This window comes from Chiroxiphia lanceolata, chromosome 5, assembly GCF_009829145.1.
Source record: "Chiroxiphia lanceolata isolate bChiLan1 chromosome 5, bChiLan1.pri, whole genome shotgun sequence".
Taxonomy (NCBI): Eukaryota; Metazoa; Chordata; class Aves; order Passeriformes; family Pipridae; genus Chiroxiphia; species Chiroxiphia lanceolata.
In genome coordinates, this window is record NC_045641.1 from 14761463 (window position 1) to 14775479 (window position 14017).

The window sequence follows — 14017 nt, forward strand, 5'->3', positions numbered from 1 at the left end:
GCCACCTGCACTACTAAAATGGCAGTGTGGTCCTGGGCACAGCCTTGGCTCAACCCAACTGTCATTCTCCAAAACAAAATCTAGGCTCAGGCTGGGGCAAGCATGGGTCAGAGATCATTTCCAGTATGCAGTTTGCACATGGTTTCCTCTGTTTGGATGGTGAGAGGATTTCGTGCTATGGATGCAGGTAGTTCCTTGGGGCCAGACAGCAGTCCTGGGAGCTTCACTTCCTACCACAGACATAAAGTGGCATGTCTGTCCTGCAAACTGAGAGCAGCCTTTGGCTCCAGGCTTGCAAGCCATGCAAGCAGCGTATCTGTTGGTATGGGTTCAGGCAGAGCAAGAACACAAATGACCCTGTGTGCCCCAGGATGTCAAGCTGCTCTTGCATGTTGCAAAGCACATCCCAAGGGGTCACCCATCAGCAGCTACGCAGGGGAGAAAATCCGTACCTGGCTGCTTCAGAGTAGGACGGACACAGCCAGGGATGTGGGACAGGGACATCATGAAGGAACACAGAAAGTCTGTCCACGGTGACATAGAGATTCTCTTCCTTTGTAATGAGCCATTTTATTTTCTCAGTACAGCTCTATCCCCAAACTGCCTTTGGCAGTTTTATTGTTCCCAGAATGTCTGCCCTGCATTATGAAATACCCTCGAGCATGTCATAATTTTGCACATGCTTGGTCACCTTTCCATAGAAAGAGGAAATACACCTCTTTCTTTAAATTTGAGTGGGATTTCAAAACATTTTAGAACGTTAAATGCCTCCGATTTCCATGGAAAATCTCCAAGCTTTTCAAGCCCCCACCGAAAGAGTAATTTTTAACTTAAACTGTTCTTGAAACTGCAGAGATTCATTTAAATGTTCACTTTGAGATGCCAGAAGTGCCTTAGCTGCCCCAGAAGAGGAGCTGGGAAGTTTCCCCTCCAGGGATGGCAATGACTCCACCACCTGGATTACACCATGGGAATGAACTTTGGGCAAGGCGGGGCTGTCCCAGATGCTGCATCCCACACCCTGAGCAGGAGCCAGGAGGCAGCAATTCAGCAGCTGAGGAACCCCAAGGAGGGCAAAGCTCCCCCTTCCTGATGACGTTAGAGAGAAAAGTCAGGAGCCAGAGCTGGGCTTTGCGGCTCTCCTGCGGTCGGAGGAGAGCACAGCTGCTGCCTGCCTGTGCCAGGATGCCGCACATCTCCTCCCCACGTGGTTTTGCAATCACTGGGCTCAGCACATGGGAAACGGGCTGGGCCATGTTACCCCAAATCCCTGGAAGCAGCTGTGCCGGGGGAGCTGTTATGGGCTGTGCAGTGTAACCCATCTGTGCACAGGGAGCAAGCATGGGGGAGTAAATAATCCCTAACATCCACACTGCTGTCTGCCAAGGGCTAATAATTCACCCAGGAGCAGACGGGAGAGATGGCCCGTGGGACATTCCCACGGCAATCCCTGATGCAGATGGTGTGTCTGTAGGCTGTGACGCCCTATAGGAGTCACACCAAGACCAATCCCACACTCCCCCAGTGTGGTCCCATGGGCTCCAGTGGGAAACAGTTCACTGACCCCCTTGGGAAACTTCTGTGGCTTTAGACAAAAGCAGGACATTTAAAAGAGTTTGTGGAGGAAAGGGGGGAGGGAAAAAAAAAGGGAGCGAAGGAACATGATGCTGTTGATAATCCTGAGGTCAGACACACACCTAACACAGAAAATTGCTCTGGTCAGAGGAGCAGGCTACCCAGCACTCCGCTGACAAGGCATCTAAACCAGGACTTTCCATGATGATAGTGATGGATGCATATTCAAAACTTACAATTTTCTCTAAAAAAAAAATCTCCATCTTCTCGGTAGGCACTTCCAGGTCCACACCCCACCCCATGCAGCACCACTAAGGCAACAGAGAAATACTGCGCAGCTAGTGCGCTTCCCCCAGCACTGGTGGGTAGACAGACCGGCCAAAGGGCCAGTTTGGGAACAAACCAAGAACCAGCCTGACTGTCCATATCACTGCCTGATTCCTGCTTTCATCCTGTAAGATCAAAGCTTTGACATAGACCATACCCCACGTTATGGCCAAGGCAGAGATTAATCTATGTCTCACTCCTACCCTGGCATAGTTACACTAAAAACAGTTTTACATGTTCACTTGCACCAGTGGCACAAACAGAAGTAGTTCAGTATGGAAAAGACATGGATGCCTCTGTCACTCTTGCTGCAATCAAGACCTGCCACCTTCTAGATTGGAAAGATGGTCCCAAACATCCTCCTCCAGGGCACGTTGAGCCCTGGATGTTGTGATCGCAAACAACATGCAACTCACTGGGTGAATGATTAAAGGAGAGTAACTGGGCTGAGACTCACTTGTTGTTCAGTGCTCCTCCCTGGTCACAGTCACACGGTCGACATCCATCCATGTCGTTGCTCAGGCCCCAGTGCTCAGGCTGCAGTAAAAAACATCACCAGCAATGTTACCTGATGTAGATTTAATCTGACACATCCAAAGGCAAATTTTTAAATACTTGGCACAAACTATCCCAGACTGCCCCCACAACCCACGAATCCTGCTCCCCTTGTTGTAGGTCTACCCCCACAACCACCAACACCACTGCCCCACCTGCTCTCCTCCCACCTTGTTGAGCATTTCAAGGGCAAGCAAGCCAAATGTGGGACACTGCCCTTCCAGGACTGCTACTCTGCAACTTGCTTGTTGGATGGGCAGACACACTGCTTTAGCTTTTCCACTGCTAGATAAGAGTCTGTCAGTGTTTGTACAAATACATCCAGTTATCTGACAGTCTGTTTCTGTAACACTCCAGCATGTATAAACACTACATGGAAATCTATGTGTATGAAATAATCCCTGCCTAAAATAATGGCCCGTATAGGAAGCAATTTTTTTGATAACACTGCTTCCCTGATCATTTTGTCTTTCACCCCAGCGAGGACTTCAGCAGATCTGCCCCAGATCCCTCACTTCCACAGAGCAACCACAGGTATCCTAATGTTTCACTCCTTACGGTCCCAGGAATTAAACTGGATGTTCTTGTCTGCCTTGACATGCATCCCAGCTCCCTGTAACACAGCACGCTGCTGACATCCTGAGGTGCCCACTCCAGCCTGAACGCCAGGCATGGGCTTTCAGGCAGTCAGAGACAGTGCTCAGCACCAGGCTCCACGCTTTCCACAATCCAGCCTCCCTCACACCACTGTCTCCTAATTTATTTTATGGTAAACTACTTGCCAGGCATTGATTGCACTGCTTTCCTGTCACCAGACGCTTACAATAGCAGTTTCCTGTCTCCGAATCACAAGGATTCCCCCCAGGGTGGGTACCCAGAGGATTACACGCACAAGCTAGATTGGGAAATACAAACAGGCAGGTCAAAAGGCAGGATTGGAGTCATATTTTAGACAGTATTCAACTTAAATATATACATTAAAGCTTCCCCTGAATTCCCCAGGACAGAAATTAATTGCACACTTTGCCCACCACCCATCCCAGTGAAACTTCCCTGGCTTAGAGACTATAATTGAAAACAAATAAGGAGGACTATGATATTTCTACTGAATACACAAGAAGGATCAGCGGGTGAAATGGGTTTTAAGGACCGGTCAACTCCAAGCTACAGCAAATCTACAATAATGTTTTTCCTTCAGCAAAAACATGAAAGAAAGGGAAAAAAAAAAAATCCACCCCACAAAACAATTTCTCCCAGCTCTAACAGCTCCTCAGAGAGCTTTTGATCACACATAAAGGAACATATGTTTTTACTCACACTGACAACCCGCTGGGTCATCGGCACTCAGGCCATAAAAACCTTCTTTGCAGAGGTCACAACGCTCCCCTTCAACAAACAATTTACAACGGCACTGTCCGGCAATGAGGCCAGTGGAGAAATCAGTGTAGCGATCGCAGATGCCACCATTTTGGGAGCCAGCTGGGTCACAGTTGCAAGCTAAGAAGGAAGCATCGCACGTGTTTTATTAACTGCTACAAAATAAAAGGCCAAGTCTCACACTAAGTTATTTAAACTCAGCTGCTGCGCAGAGAGACTGCATCCCTCTTGCAAGTATTAGACACGGAATGGGTTGAACACATTAGGACCAGGTAAATTTCCAGATTCTCAAAGAGAAAATGAAACCCAGCCAGGCTCGCTCAAGACCTCCAAGACAACCACTTTCTCTCAAGGCCATTCCCAGCCTGAGGAATGGGGCTGCACTTACGCTCACAGACGTCAGGGTCCCGCAGATCTCTTTCTGGGTGCTGGAAGTAGAAGGGTTTGCACTGCTCGCAGTTGCGTCCCATAGTGTTGTGTTGGCAGTCGTCACACACTCCTCCGCTGGTGTTCCCTGTCGTCATGTACACAGCCATGTCGAAGTGGCACTGGCTGGAGTGGCCATTGCAGTTGCACTCTGTGACAAAGGCAGAAAGCAAAGTAAGAGCCTGGTCCCGGGGCAGATGTAAGTCTGCAGAAAAGACACACCATGTCAACCAAAGAACATTCAGGATTTTACACACGGTCACAAGCTCCCAAGTAACAGCACGTAACACTCACAGCATGCAGTTCTGTGTTTTAGTCAAACTCACTTTTGCATGCGTTACTATTGCGACCTTCAGCGGGGCGCCAGGGTAAGTCATGGTAGAAATCCAAACACTGTTCACAGTTTAATCCTTTGGTATTATGTCTGCACATGCAGTGCCCATGGACCTGTAGTTGAAAAAAAAAGAAAGAAAAAAAAAAGAAAAAAAGAAAGTTGCTTATCAAAGGGAAAAAAAACCATTCTCCAATTAATGCAAAATACAGCTAGTACATAGGAGTGTCCTTTACCTGCCAAGGTAAGAATGTCCTCATACAAACTTGTCCTTCTTTCCTTACTGGAACTAGTGCCCAAATAAATGCTTACAGATATAAACAAGGAGAGCACAGTTCCACCTCAATAATCACAAAAGCCTCTTGGAACTAAAACTTAGCTTTTTATTAGCTGTTAATTAGCTATTAAAATGCATCTAGTTATATCAGCATCACTAGCCCAGCCCCGCTTTCCAGCTCTGCCTTGGTTCTCAAAGCAAAGATAAACAGTTTGGATGGGGTTTATCTATCAACCCCAGACTGCCTTCACTGTGTACAAAACAAGCACTAAGTAGACTAGACCTGCAATGATCATGTGACAGCTGCTGCCATAGTTCACCAGAACTACGAGCATTGAAGCCATGATGTTAAAGGCAAAGCTCGGGTGTAGCTAGTGACCAAAAGCACAGGGCAAAGGAGCATAATGGGTTTGACAGCATCCAGCGGCCCATGGACAACCCACATGACTTCCTTGTACACTTCACATTTCCACTGAGTTAATAACTGACGCATTAACAGGGGTGCTATTACTGCTTGTGAGGCAAAAATCATCCAGAAAAACAGACCCCAGAAAGGATGTGGCACTTGTGCAGCAGCGTACCAAGGAGGCAACTAGGATTTTCCTTCAGGGTCTGTGTTAATTAGGGTTACAGTCTCCACTTCTCAGCTGGTAACAACTGATACAAACACAGGACATGTTTGATTCCCATCCTTTGATGCCTCTATTTGCTCCAATTTTAGGGTAACCAAGTCAACACCTGTCTCTGACCCAATAAGGTTACACCCCCTTTCTTCATTCCTACCTTTGAATTTCATCAGCTCTTTAACATAATTAGAAAAGGAATGTTAAAACAATTTTCACCTAATCTGAGATCTCTGTGTTTGATTAACACCTATAAGGACACATATGTTTGCTGAGAAAGAATAATTAGAACAGTTTTTTGTTTGAAAATCAAGAGTGTGGAGAAGGGGTACAGAGTGTTATCTTTACAATTGTGTTCAAATCACTTAAAAGAGGCACAGACAGGAAGAGCTTTATGCAAAAACTGTGAATATTTACCATTCCTTCCACTTCTTCATCTAAGCCCTCCACGGGTGCACACTCACTGGCGTGTCCATAGCAGAAACAGTTCCCACGAACCACCATGTCGTAGATGGCATAGTAGTACTTCTCTCGGATCTCCATCCTAGAGTCCAAGAGATTGTCTCCCAGCGTGTGCAGCTTGACGAATTTGACTCTCAGATTCGTAATCTTTAACAGGTCTGCAGGGGGGACACACAAAAAAAAAAATCCTCAGAAACTCACAAAACCCATTTTGGAATTATTTACCAGATATCATATTGAATGGGAGGAAGCCAGGATTGACTTCCTAAGCACGCTTCCTATAGGCAGATTAGATCAGATTTAATTTCGGCACTTACATACTATAGATCACTTCAGACTCCCAAATTAAATAAAAAAGAAATTACATTATTTTACTCCAGACTGATAAATGTATAAGTAAGTTTAAGTTTAAGTAAAAATACTAGTCTACTTTATTGTAGACATGCACAACAACAAATATTAAAGGCACACAGAACAGCATCACCAAGGAGAAATTGGTTCTCTAAACATAAGATAGGCAAGGACTCGATATTAAGAAACTGCTGACAAGTGGACCAAGAGTCTTAGGAGTTACAAGCCTTTTGGAAAAAGTCCTAGTTGGAAATAAAGACACAAATAATTCTTGTTTTGCGTATGCCCAGCTTTGCTAGCAAACATAATTAGTTACATTTTGTGGAAAGAAGCAACACCCCATCACCGACCAAATACAAAGAAGTTCTTGAGGGATAATCCATGGGAAGACAATATTGCAGTAATTAATTCAGTCTACATGTTCACTTTGATATTGTGAATCTTGTGTAATTTCTTATAGCCTTGAACTACACTTGAAAGAGCATTTCAAGCCCATGAAAGCAGTTTAAAATGTCTGTTAAAAAACCCCTAACATTAAACTGGTATAGCAACCAGCAGACAATTCTCTACTGCAGATATTTCCTGCTGCCCGGGTAGCTTTGTACTGAAGGACAAGAACTGAAACTGAGAATGCACATTAAATGGGAGGTCAAGCTTAAGGCCAAGCAGTTCCTTCAGCCCAAATGCCCCACAGTTTCTCTTTGAGGCACGTCAGCAACAGATCTCTCTGCCTTTGCATTCATGGACTGCCATGACCAGACACAAACACTACAGTAAGTCGTGGTTCATGACCACATCTGTGTAGTTCAGCCATGCAGTGCTACCACGGTCAACTGTTCCAAAGCTTTGACTCAAAGCCCTGAAAAATAAAACGTGGCCCCACTGATTTTAGCTAGACATGCACAATGATCTAAGTACCTTTGTAGTTCTATTTCTTTGCTTTCTGAATACTGTACAATTACAGGATCACAGTCCAAGGTTTCTCTTGGCGACTGCATGTATTTTAAGAAGAGGGGGTCTTTAATGAAAATAAAACCCTTATCAATTAAGAAAAGGACCAACTCCAATGATGCATGTTTAGGGCAATCCCTTCAGTCAACAACACTGATTGTTATTTCATGTCACTGTCCAAGTTAGGAAAAGGAATCATACACAAAGGTATTCATATGACTTCAAAACTGCAATCAGAGCTAATGAATAACTTTGTGGCTTATTGTTTTTTGTAAGCAAGTAAGTACTGAAATGCTTTCTGAAAGGTAACTGCATACATACTTTGAATCCTTGGACTGTATGGATCTTCAATTCTAAAAGCAGGATCTAAAACACGATATATTACCTGGAGGAAAAAATCAAACAACAGAAGATTCAGCTTTAAAAATAAGAGACAAAAGGTCTACACAATAAACGTTTTGGAAAAAGAATGACTCTGACCTCTCCCTCTGTTGAAGGTTCGATGTCAGAGTATCGGGAATCACAAATTATGTCATCCACTTTCTTCATGGGTCCAGTTGAAATCCCAGGAAATGAGCTCTCACAGTCATATGCAAAATACCTATAAACTTGCCATGTCTCTCCAAAGTCAGACGATCTTTCAATCAACATTGCAGCAGGACGGAATGTCTAACAGTAAAAAAACAAAAGAGATTTTATTCAGTTAATTATTACTTGCATTTACATTGAGCGCTTTTTAGTGCAAGTAATCCATGTCTGAATTTTAATCTCTCTCCCTGCACTGTTTCCAATATTTGGAAATATTGCAAATATTTTTCTGATGATATCCCACTTTCTGCTCAGGGGCAGATATCTGAAGTAACACACATCAAACCACAGATGCCCCATCTTCAGAAAATGGCACTCAGTGGCCAAGTGTTTAAATACACTTAAAATAAATAAGCGAACTTGTAAGCTTTTTGGATTTAAAACCCTTTCCGAAAAGTGGGGGTTAAAGCAGGGCTTTAGGGAGACAAAAAGATTCTTTTCACTGCTGGGTCCAGCAAGAAGGACCATCTTCCACCTCGGCCACCACCTTGAGGCAATGGGAGAAACCCTAACTGATGCCACAGGAAAGAGGAACCAGCTTTCCTAGAAAGCTGACAGGTAAAAATGAAGAGATTCATTTGTCCACATGGGAAGAGCAGGGATCTAGCCCTGCAGGACCTGCAGCCCCCAAAACCTCAGCTGAAGGTTGCCACTAGCGCTTGCCTGTGATTCAGGATGTACAGGACATACTCTGCCATTCCAAGACATCTGTTTATAAAGAAACAAAGACACTTTGTGTACAGATGTTCCTTCTTCCTGAAGACCTTTCCATTTGCCAAATGAAAGCCGATACCATGGCCAATTTTTTTTTAGGAAAAAAAATCCTTGCTACTATATGATTTCTAGAACTCAACTGCTGGAGACACACCAACACAAACCCCAGCTTCAGTATGATTCCTTCTGAAGCCTCACTAGGGCTCAAACACAAGTTACAACTCAGCCTTTCTGCATGACTGCTGCAGGGGTTAATGGTTGGCAGCTCCAAAAAAATCAGGTCAAACAGCTCAGACAAAACTTAAATCCCAAATATCAAACAGATGCGAAGGACTATAAGACCTCTCATTTCCCCATGTTTCAGGGTTCAGGGTAAGGCTGTGATTTCCTTACCTTGAAGGTCATAATGAGATGAGTGAAATGAAATTCAGCCTCCAGGTTCAGCTGGATAGTCACGTTTTCCAAACCTGCAGGGGCAGAGAAAAGAAGGCGTGCAGTAAACAAGGACACCCACCAGCTTCTACATCTAAATTTTGCCAAAGCTCTTCGCTCTGTTGGCGCAGAGGCTCTTTTATTTACCAGTGGGCTCTTTTGTAAAAAACGAGTATGAGGGTTAGTGCATTTCTGAGGTACAAGAGAAGACACCAAGGACCTGCTGAAGAGTGCATCACACATGGGATTCCTGTACATCACTGGCACCAAACACGCTACACCCAAAGCGTGAGCCTGCTCTACCTAACTTCAAACTGCGTATCATGGCATCACTGGATGTAGGGCAGAGACCAGACTGAAATGGGCTGGGTCCTGGCACCAAAGCACCCAGCAGCTGGTACAACTGGGGATGCTGTGCCCAGACCTACACAATGACCCCAGGCTGTCCTCACATACTACAGCCCATCTGGCAGCAGAGCTTCTGCAGCCCTAACACCCCAAGGCTCACCTATGTCTGGTGGAGACCACTTCCCACTCTTTTTCACTGTCTGGACTCTCCTGTCCACAGTTCCTTCACAACCTGGTTTTGAGATACTCCTAAAGCAACTATCATAGCCCTGCTTTGCAATCACAAGAGCTAGGAAACTGGTGAAAAGCAAAAGGTTTTCCAAACTCTGCTGTATGACTACCTACGGTCAAGGACTCTACACAGAAAGGAAGAAAAACAGCTACAAATATTATTTTGCCTTGTGAAAAGACCTCTCAAAACAGCTGGATACTAATTATACTGCAGTTCAAAATAAAAAATAAAATCAAGATTTACAGAGAGGAGAAAGGGTAAGAAATAAAAATAATAAAACAATAAAGCAGTCAAATTTTCAACCAGCTGTAACATTATGTGAAGGATGCAGCAATGGTCCCTTATGCTGTATGCCTGAATAGAAGAAAACATGAATTGGACAGAAAGAATCATTTGTTTTTTATTGTTGAAGGACATTTTCATGACCTTATGAGCTAAGAACTTTTCTGTGTGAATGCTGCCAAGTCTGTTGCAAGAAACATGAATTATGTGGAATGCTAGAAGAGAACCACTGGAGGCAAGCAGCTTGCTAGGCTGATCTACATGATTAAAAATGATTTTGTGAAAACCTTTCTATAACAGGCAACAAAACTGTTATAAATATTACTTTCTTTTTTTTCATATACAGTAAGGCATCTACTGCCAATGCTTTTGCAGAAATCCTGTCCTGTCCAGCTGGCTTTAAAGCGTCAGGGTAGGACTAGTGTTTGAGAAACCTCAATGCCTTGTTTTGTGTACAAAGGCATGCCAAAAGCATAACCAGAAAAGTAAAACAGGCAAAGGAAGGATTAAAAAAAACAAAAAACAAAACCAACAAAAAAACCTCCACCAAACTAACATGCAATATGTTTTTTAACTGGCTGGCTTTTATATGGAGTTAATTTTATTGTTTCACATATGGATAAGGGAATTCAGGGAGCCCAGGAGGGACAAGGCAATTTGCAGGGTAAGAGATATCCCTGGCTTTACTCTCCTGGAGTAGGAAAGGGAAACAGGAGGTCTGCAGGCAGGGCGACAGCCCCCAGCTCTGCGCCCAAATCTCCTTCCACAACCTCTCTCCAGTCGAGCACGGGGAAGCCCTGCGGTGCTTCCTTGGCAGCGCTGCCTGGGATATTTACTCCTGGAAGGCTGCTCTGCTCCTGCTGCCCAAACATGAGTGAGATCTGAGGCCAGTGTGGAAAACTCTTTTCTTTAGGAAAGGATTCTTGCAAAGTGCTGGGACGGCTGTTTCCAGCACTCCTGGGGGAGTCAGGGGCTTTCATTATGGATTAAGGATCACTCCTGGGCACACAAAAGCAGCCAGTTTTACTCATCCCTCCTCACACAGCATGACTCTTCACAGGGCAGTAATCACCAGGCCAGAGATAACAGCAAACCCACAGGTATCCTTAAACAAAAGGAGGGAAAACAGCTCCCAGACCCGGAAATGGCTCCAGACAAACCCCATAGCATTTTCCGGACAAGCCCCATACCATTTTCCGACTGCCACCAGAGCTTCAGGCGATTTGGAGCAAACGTGGTGACAACATTTTCAATGCGATGACTGTCAGGATTTTGAGTCTCATGGAAGGGATCCTCAGAGTCACATATGAAACATTTTTTGTCCTCCTGAAACAACACGATAATCAGCATTACTGATTTTATCCATGGGGCAATAGTTGCTTCCTGCAGATAAGAGTATTTTCCATCCATATCACATTCCATTCATTTTGCCTGCAGGAGTCATCAAAGGTATTTTTTTTGTTGAAATACCAAGTGTATTTACCTTTATGAATTAATGCAAACTGTCAAATGGAAAACATGCCAGGAATTCCATAAACTTCATTTTTAGGGGAAGTATGTTTTTTATCAAAATTACAGTTTCAGGAAATCTCTTCCAACACAAGTATTCTCCAGCAGAAGCCAGAATCAAAGGCAATACCTACAGAAAATTGCTGAATTGCTTCTGTAAAAGTGCACATGTGCAAAACTGCATCTTCAACAACTTGTGTGAAATCATATTGGCTTTTAGGAGCTAGCTTGGAGATGCAAGTTGTTTGCATTAGGGATACCTCTTGTAAGGCCCAGTGCATGTCAAGGGGCCATCAGTGATTTAGTGATTGAGCCCTTTCAGCACAGGGTTGACTTGACTCTGAATCCAGATTGTCAAAGTCCTCCTTGCATCTTCACCTGCCATTGCAACTCCAAGTTCATAAACTCCATCTGCACACATTACAAGGTGTGCCCATAGAAACCCAGCTCAGAGCAAGTCTGGCATCTGCTACTTGGGAAAACCAGAAGCTTCTTCACCGGGATGACAAAACCCCATCATGGCTATTACTACAAACTGTGCTTTTTTTGCATTGTCCTAGTGCCCCAAACTACCACTTCATGATTTTGCAAGGTAGGATGCAAACCAAACCAAATCAACTGGAGGAAGTAGATGAGGGAGGGAAGCTCATTGCATGGCAATGAGGGAGTCCCAACACACCAGCAACCCATCACTGTCAAAAGCTACACAGGTTTCATTCTCAGAGCACATTTACGGAGACAAACGTGGTGCTTTATCAGCCAAGAATGTGAGAGCTGGCACGTCTGCACTACACAGGCTTTTCCTTTCACCAATGTGGACTTCAGCAGCTCCTCCCAAGTTCAGTGCTTCACCTACCATCAGTCCTCAAAGACTCCTCCAGCAGAGAGAATGGCAAGAGCAGGGGTTCCAGGGAAGATGTCTGCTACTGCCAGCTCCAGGTTCCTCTGCCCTAGCACCTCATGCCACAATTCATTCCTCCCACCAAAACTGAATCCTAGAAGACCTAATTCTGCAAAGCACTCAGCGCGGCCAAGTCTCATGTTATTAAGAGGATACTCGGCACCTTCCCACGATTTCTTCAATACCACCCACGATGGTTCAGAAGTAACCAGGGACATTCTAAATGCTGAACTAGGGCTGTGAGATCAGGAATAAGGGCAGAGAACTTCTGAAGTGAAGCTTTTTACTGTGGCACTTCAACATTTTTTGAGACAACATAACAAAGTGCCATTGTTAGTCCGTTCTACAAGTGATGCTAAACTGAAGTCAACCTCAATGTACTCTGAAAATGTTCCAGTGAAGCTAAACCTCATGTTAAATAAAGTATTAACTCTAGTAGACAAAGCACTATGGTAAAACTAAAGGCAGTGAAGGAGGGGTGAGATTTGGTAACTTCAGGGCACAAATGGGTCAAGTGCTACAGCCCCTCCTGCTTCCCGTGGTTTTCCTTCCAAGTGCCAGAATCCGGCCCTATTGTCTCCACAGTAATTTGTTCGGAGATTATCCCTTTACTTTCAGTTCAACAGAGTTCCACTTATAACTGATATTTTACTCTTCTCCACCATCCCTTCTGTCTCTGAGATTTTAAGCTTGGTGATCTGCTTCTGGCTTAAATAGCAACGAGCTCTGGATTTTCCACCAGATGTGCTGAGACAACCCTATTTACGTCCTTTCACTCGGAGACCATACACATGTAATTACATTACGGGGACTGTGGCCAAAACACTGCCGGGCCCTACAGCCCACTCTCCATCAGGAAACTGTCTAGACGGCTCTCAGCAAGCCTGGAAATAAAGCATTAATTGAACCTACTGCGGCACATTCCTCCTTCCATCCCTCGATCAGGAAAGGGGGGTCGGAAGCCGAAAGCCGCAAGCCGCGAGGGATTGCCTGGACCCGGGGTCTGGGGTCCCACGCGGGGCACGATGCTGCCCCACCGGAGCCCACTGCCCGCGCCTCCCTCCCGCAGGCGGCGGCTCGTCCCCCGCACCGGTCCGAGCGATGCCCCCGCACCGCGGGCGCCGCGGGAGGCGATGCCGCCCCGCCGCCTGCACAGAGCGGCGGCCGGCGCGGTGCCCGGGCGTGCTGCCCGCCCGCCCCGGCGCTCACCTGGAGGTGGCTCACGATGCAGTAGGGCTCGGGCTGGCGGAGGCCGCAGGTGGAGGAGGCGGAGAGGCGGGCGGCGCGGCCGATGAGCAGGTCGCCGGTGGCCGGGTAGCAGCTGCCCTCGGCGCAGCCGTAGCTGTACTCGGGCTCCTGTGCCGCCGCGGGCCACAGCGCTGCGCGGCCGCGGAGGGAGGGAGAGAACGGGACAGAGGGTGAGGGAGAGAGTGGGACAGGGGGTGAGAGAGGGCAGCGGGAGCGCGGTCAGGCTGCGCGCCCCGAGCCGCCCCGGCGGGCGCTGCAGGGGCGCGCCCGGCCCGCCGTGCCCCGACGGGCAGAGCGGAGCGGAGCGGGACGGGAGTTACCGAGGCAGCAGCAGAGGTACAGCGGGAGGCGGCCCATGGCGGGCGGCGGGCGGCGGGCACCGGCGGGATAGACGGGACGGGACACGGCGGGACGGGACGGGACGGGGCTGCCCCTCCACGCGCCGCCGAAAGCTGCTGCTGCTCCGTCGCTCCACGCAGGCGCCGCAGCTCCCGCGGCTCCCGGGCAG

The 14017-nt window shown here is 46.5% G+C and overlaps 1 protein-coding gene across 1 annotated transcript in view; it reads right to left on the bottom strand.

The window, feature by feature from the left end:
• Window positions 1–14017, bottom strand: part of LAMB1 (laminin subunit beta 1) — a 40474-nt gene extending 26457 nt beyond the window's left edge. The window contains exons 1-12 of the mRNA XM_032688376.1: window positions 13830–14017; window positions 13471–13640; window positions 11042–11177; window positions 8951–9024; window positions 7736–7924; window positions 7577–7640; window positions 5909–6111; window positions 4587–4707; window positions 4223–4411; window positions 3775–3954; window positions 3240–3352; window positions 2360–2439 (exon numbers count right to left, since the gene is read on the bottom strand). Coding sequence (XP_032544267.1) covers window positions 2360–2439; window positions 3240–3352; window positions 3775–3954; window positions 4223–4411; window positions 4587–4707; window positions 5909–6111; window positions 7577–7640; window positions 7736–7924; window positions 8951–9024; window positions 11042–11177; window positions 13471–13640; window positions 13830–13866 — 1556 coding nt within the window. The 5' untranslated portion in view covers window positions 13867–14017. The remainder of the gene's footprint in view (window positions 1–2359; window positions 2440–3239; window positions 3353–3774; window positions 3955–4222; window positions 4412–4586; window positions 4708–5908; window positions 6112–7576; window positions 7641–7735; window positions 7925–8950; window positions 9025–11041; window positions 11178–13470; window positions 13641–13829) is intronic.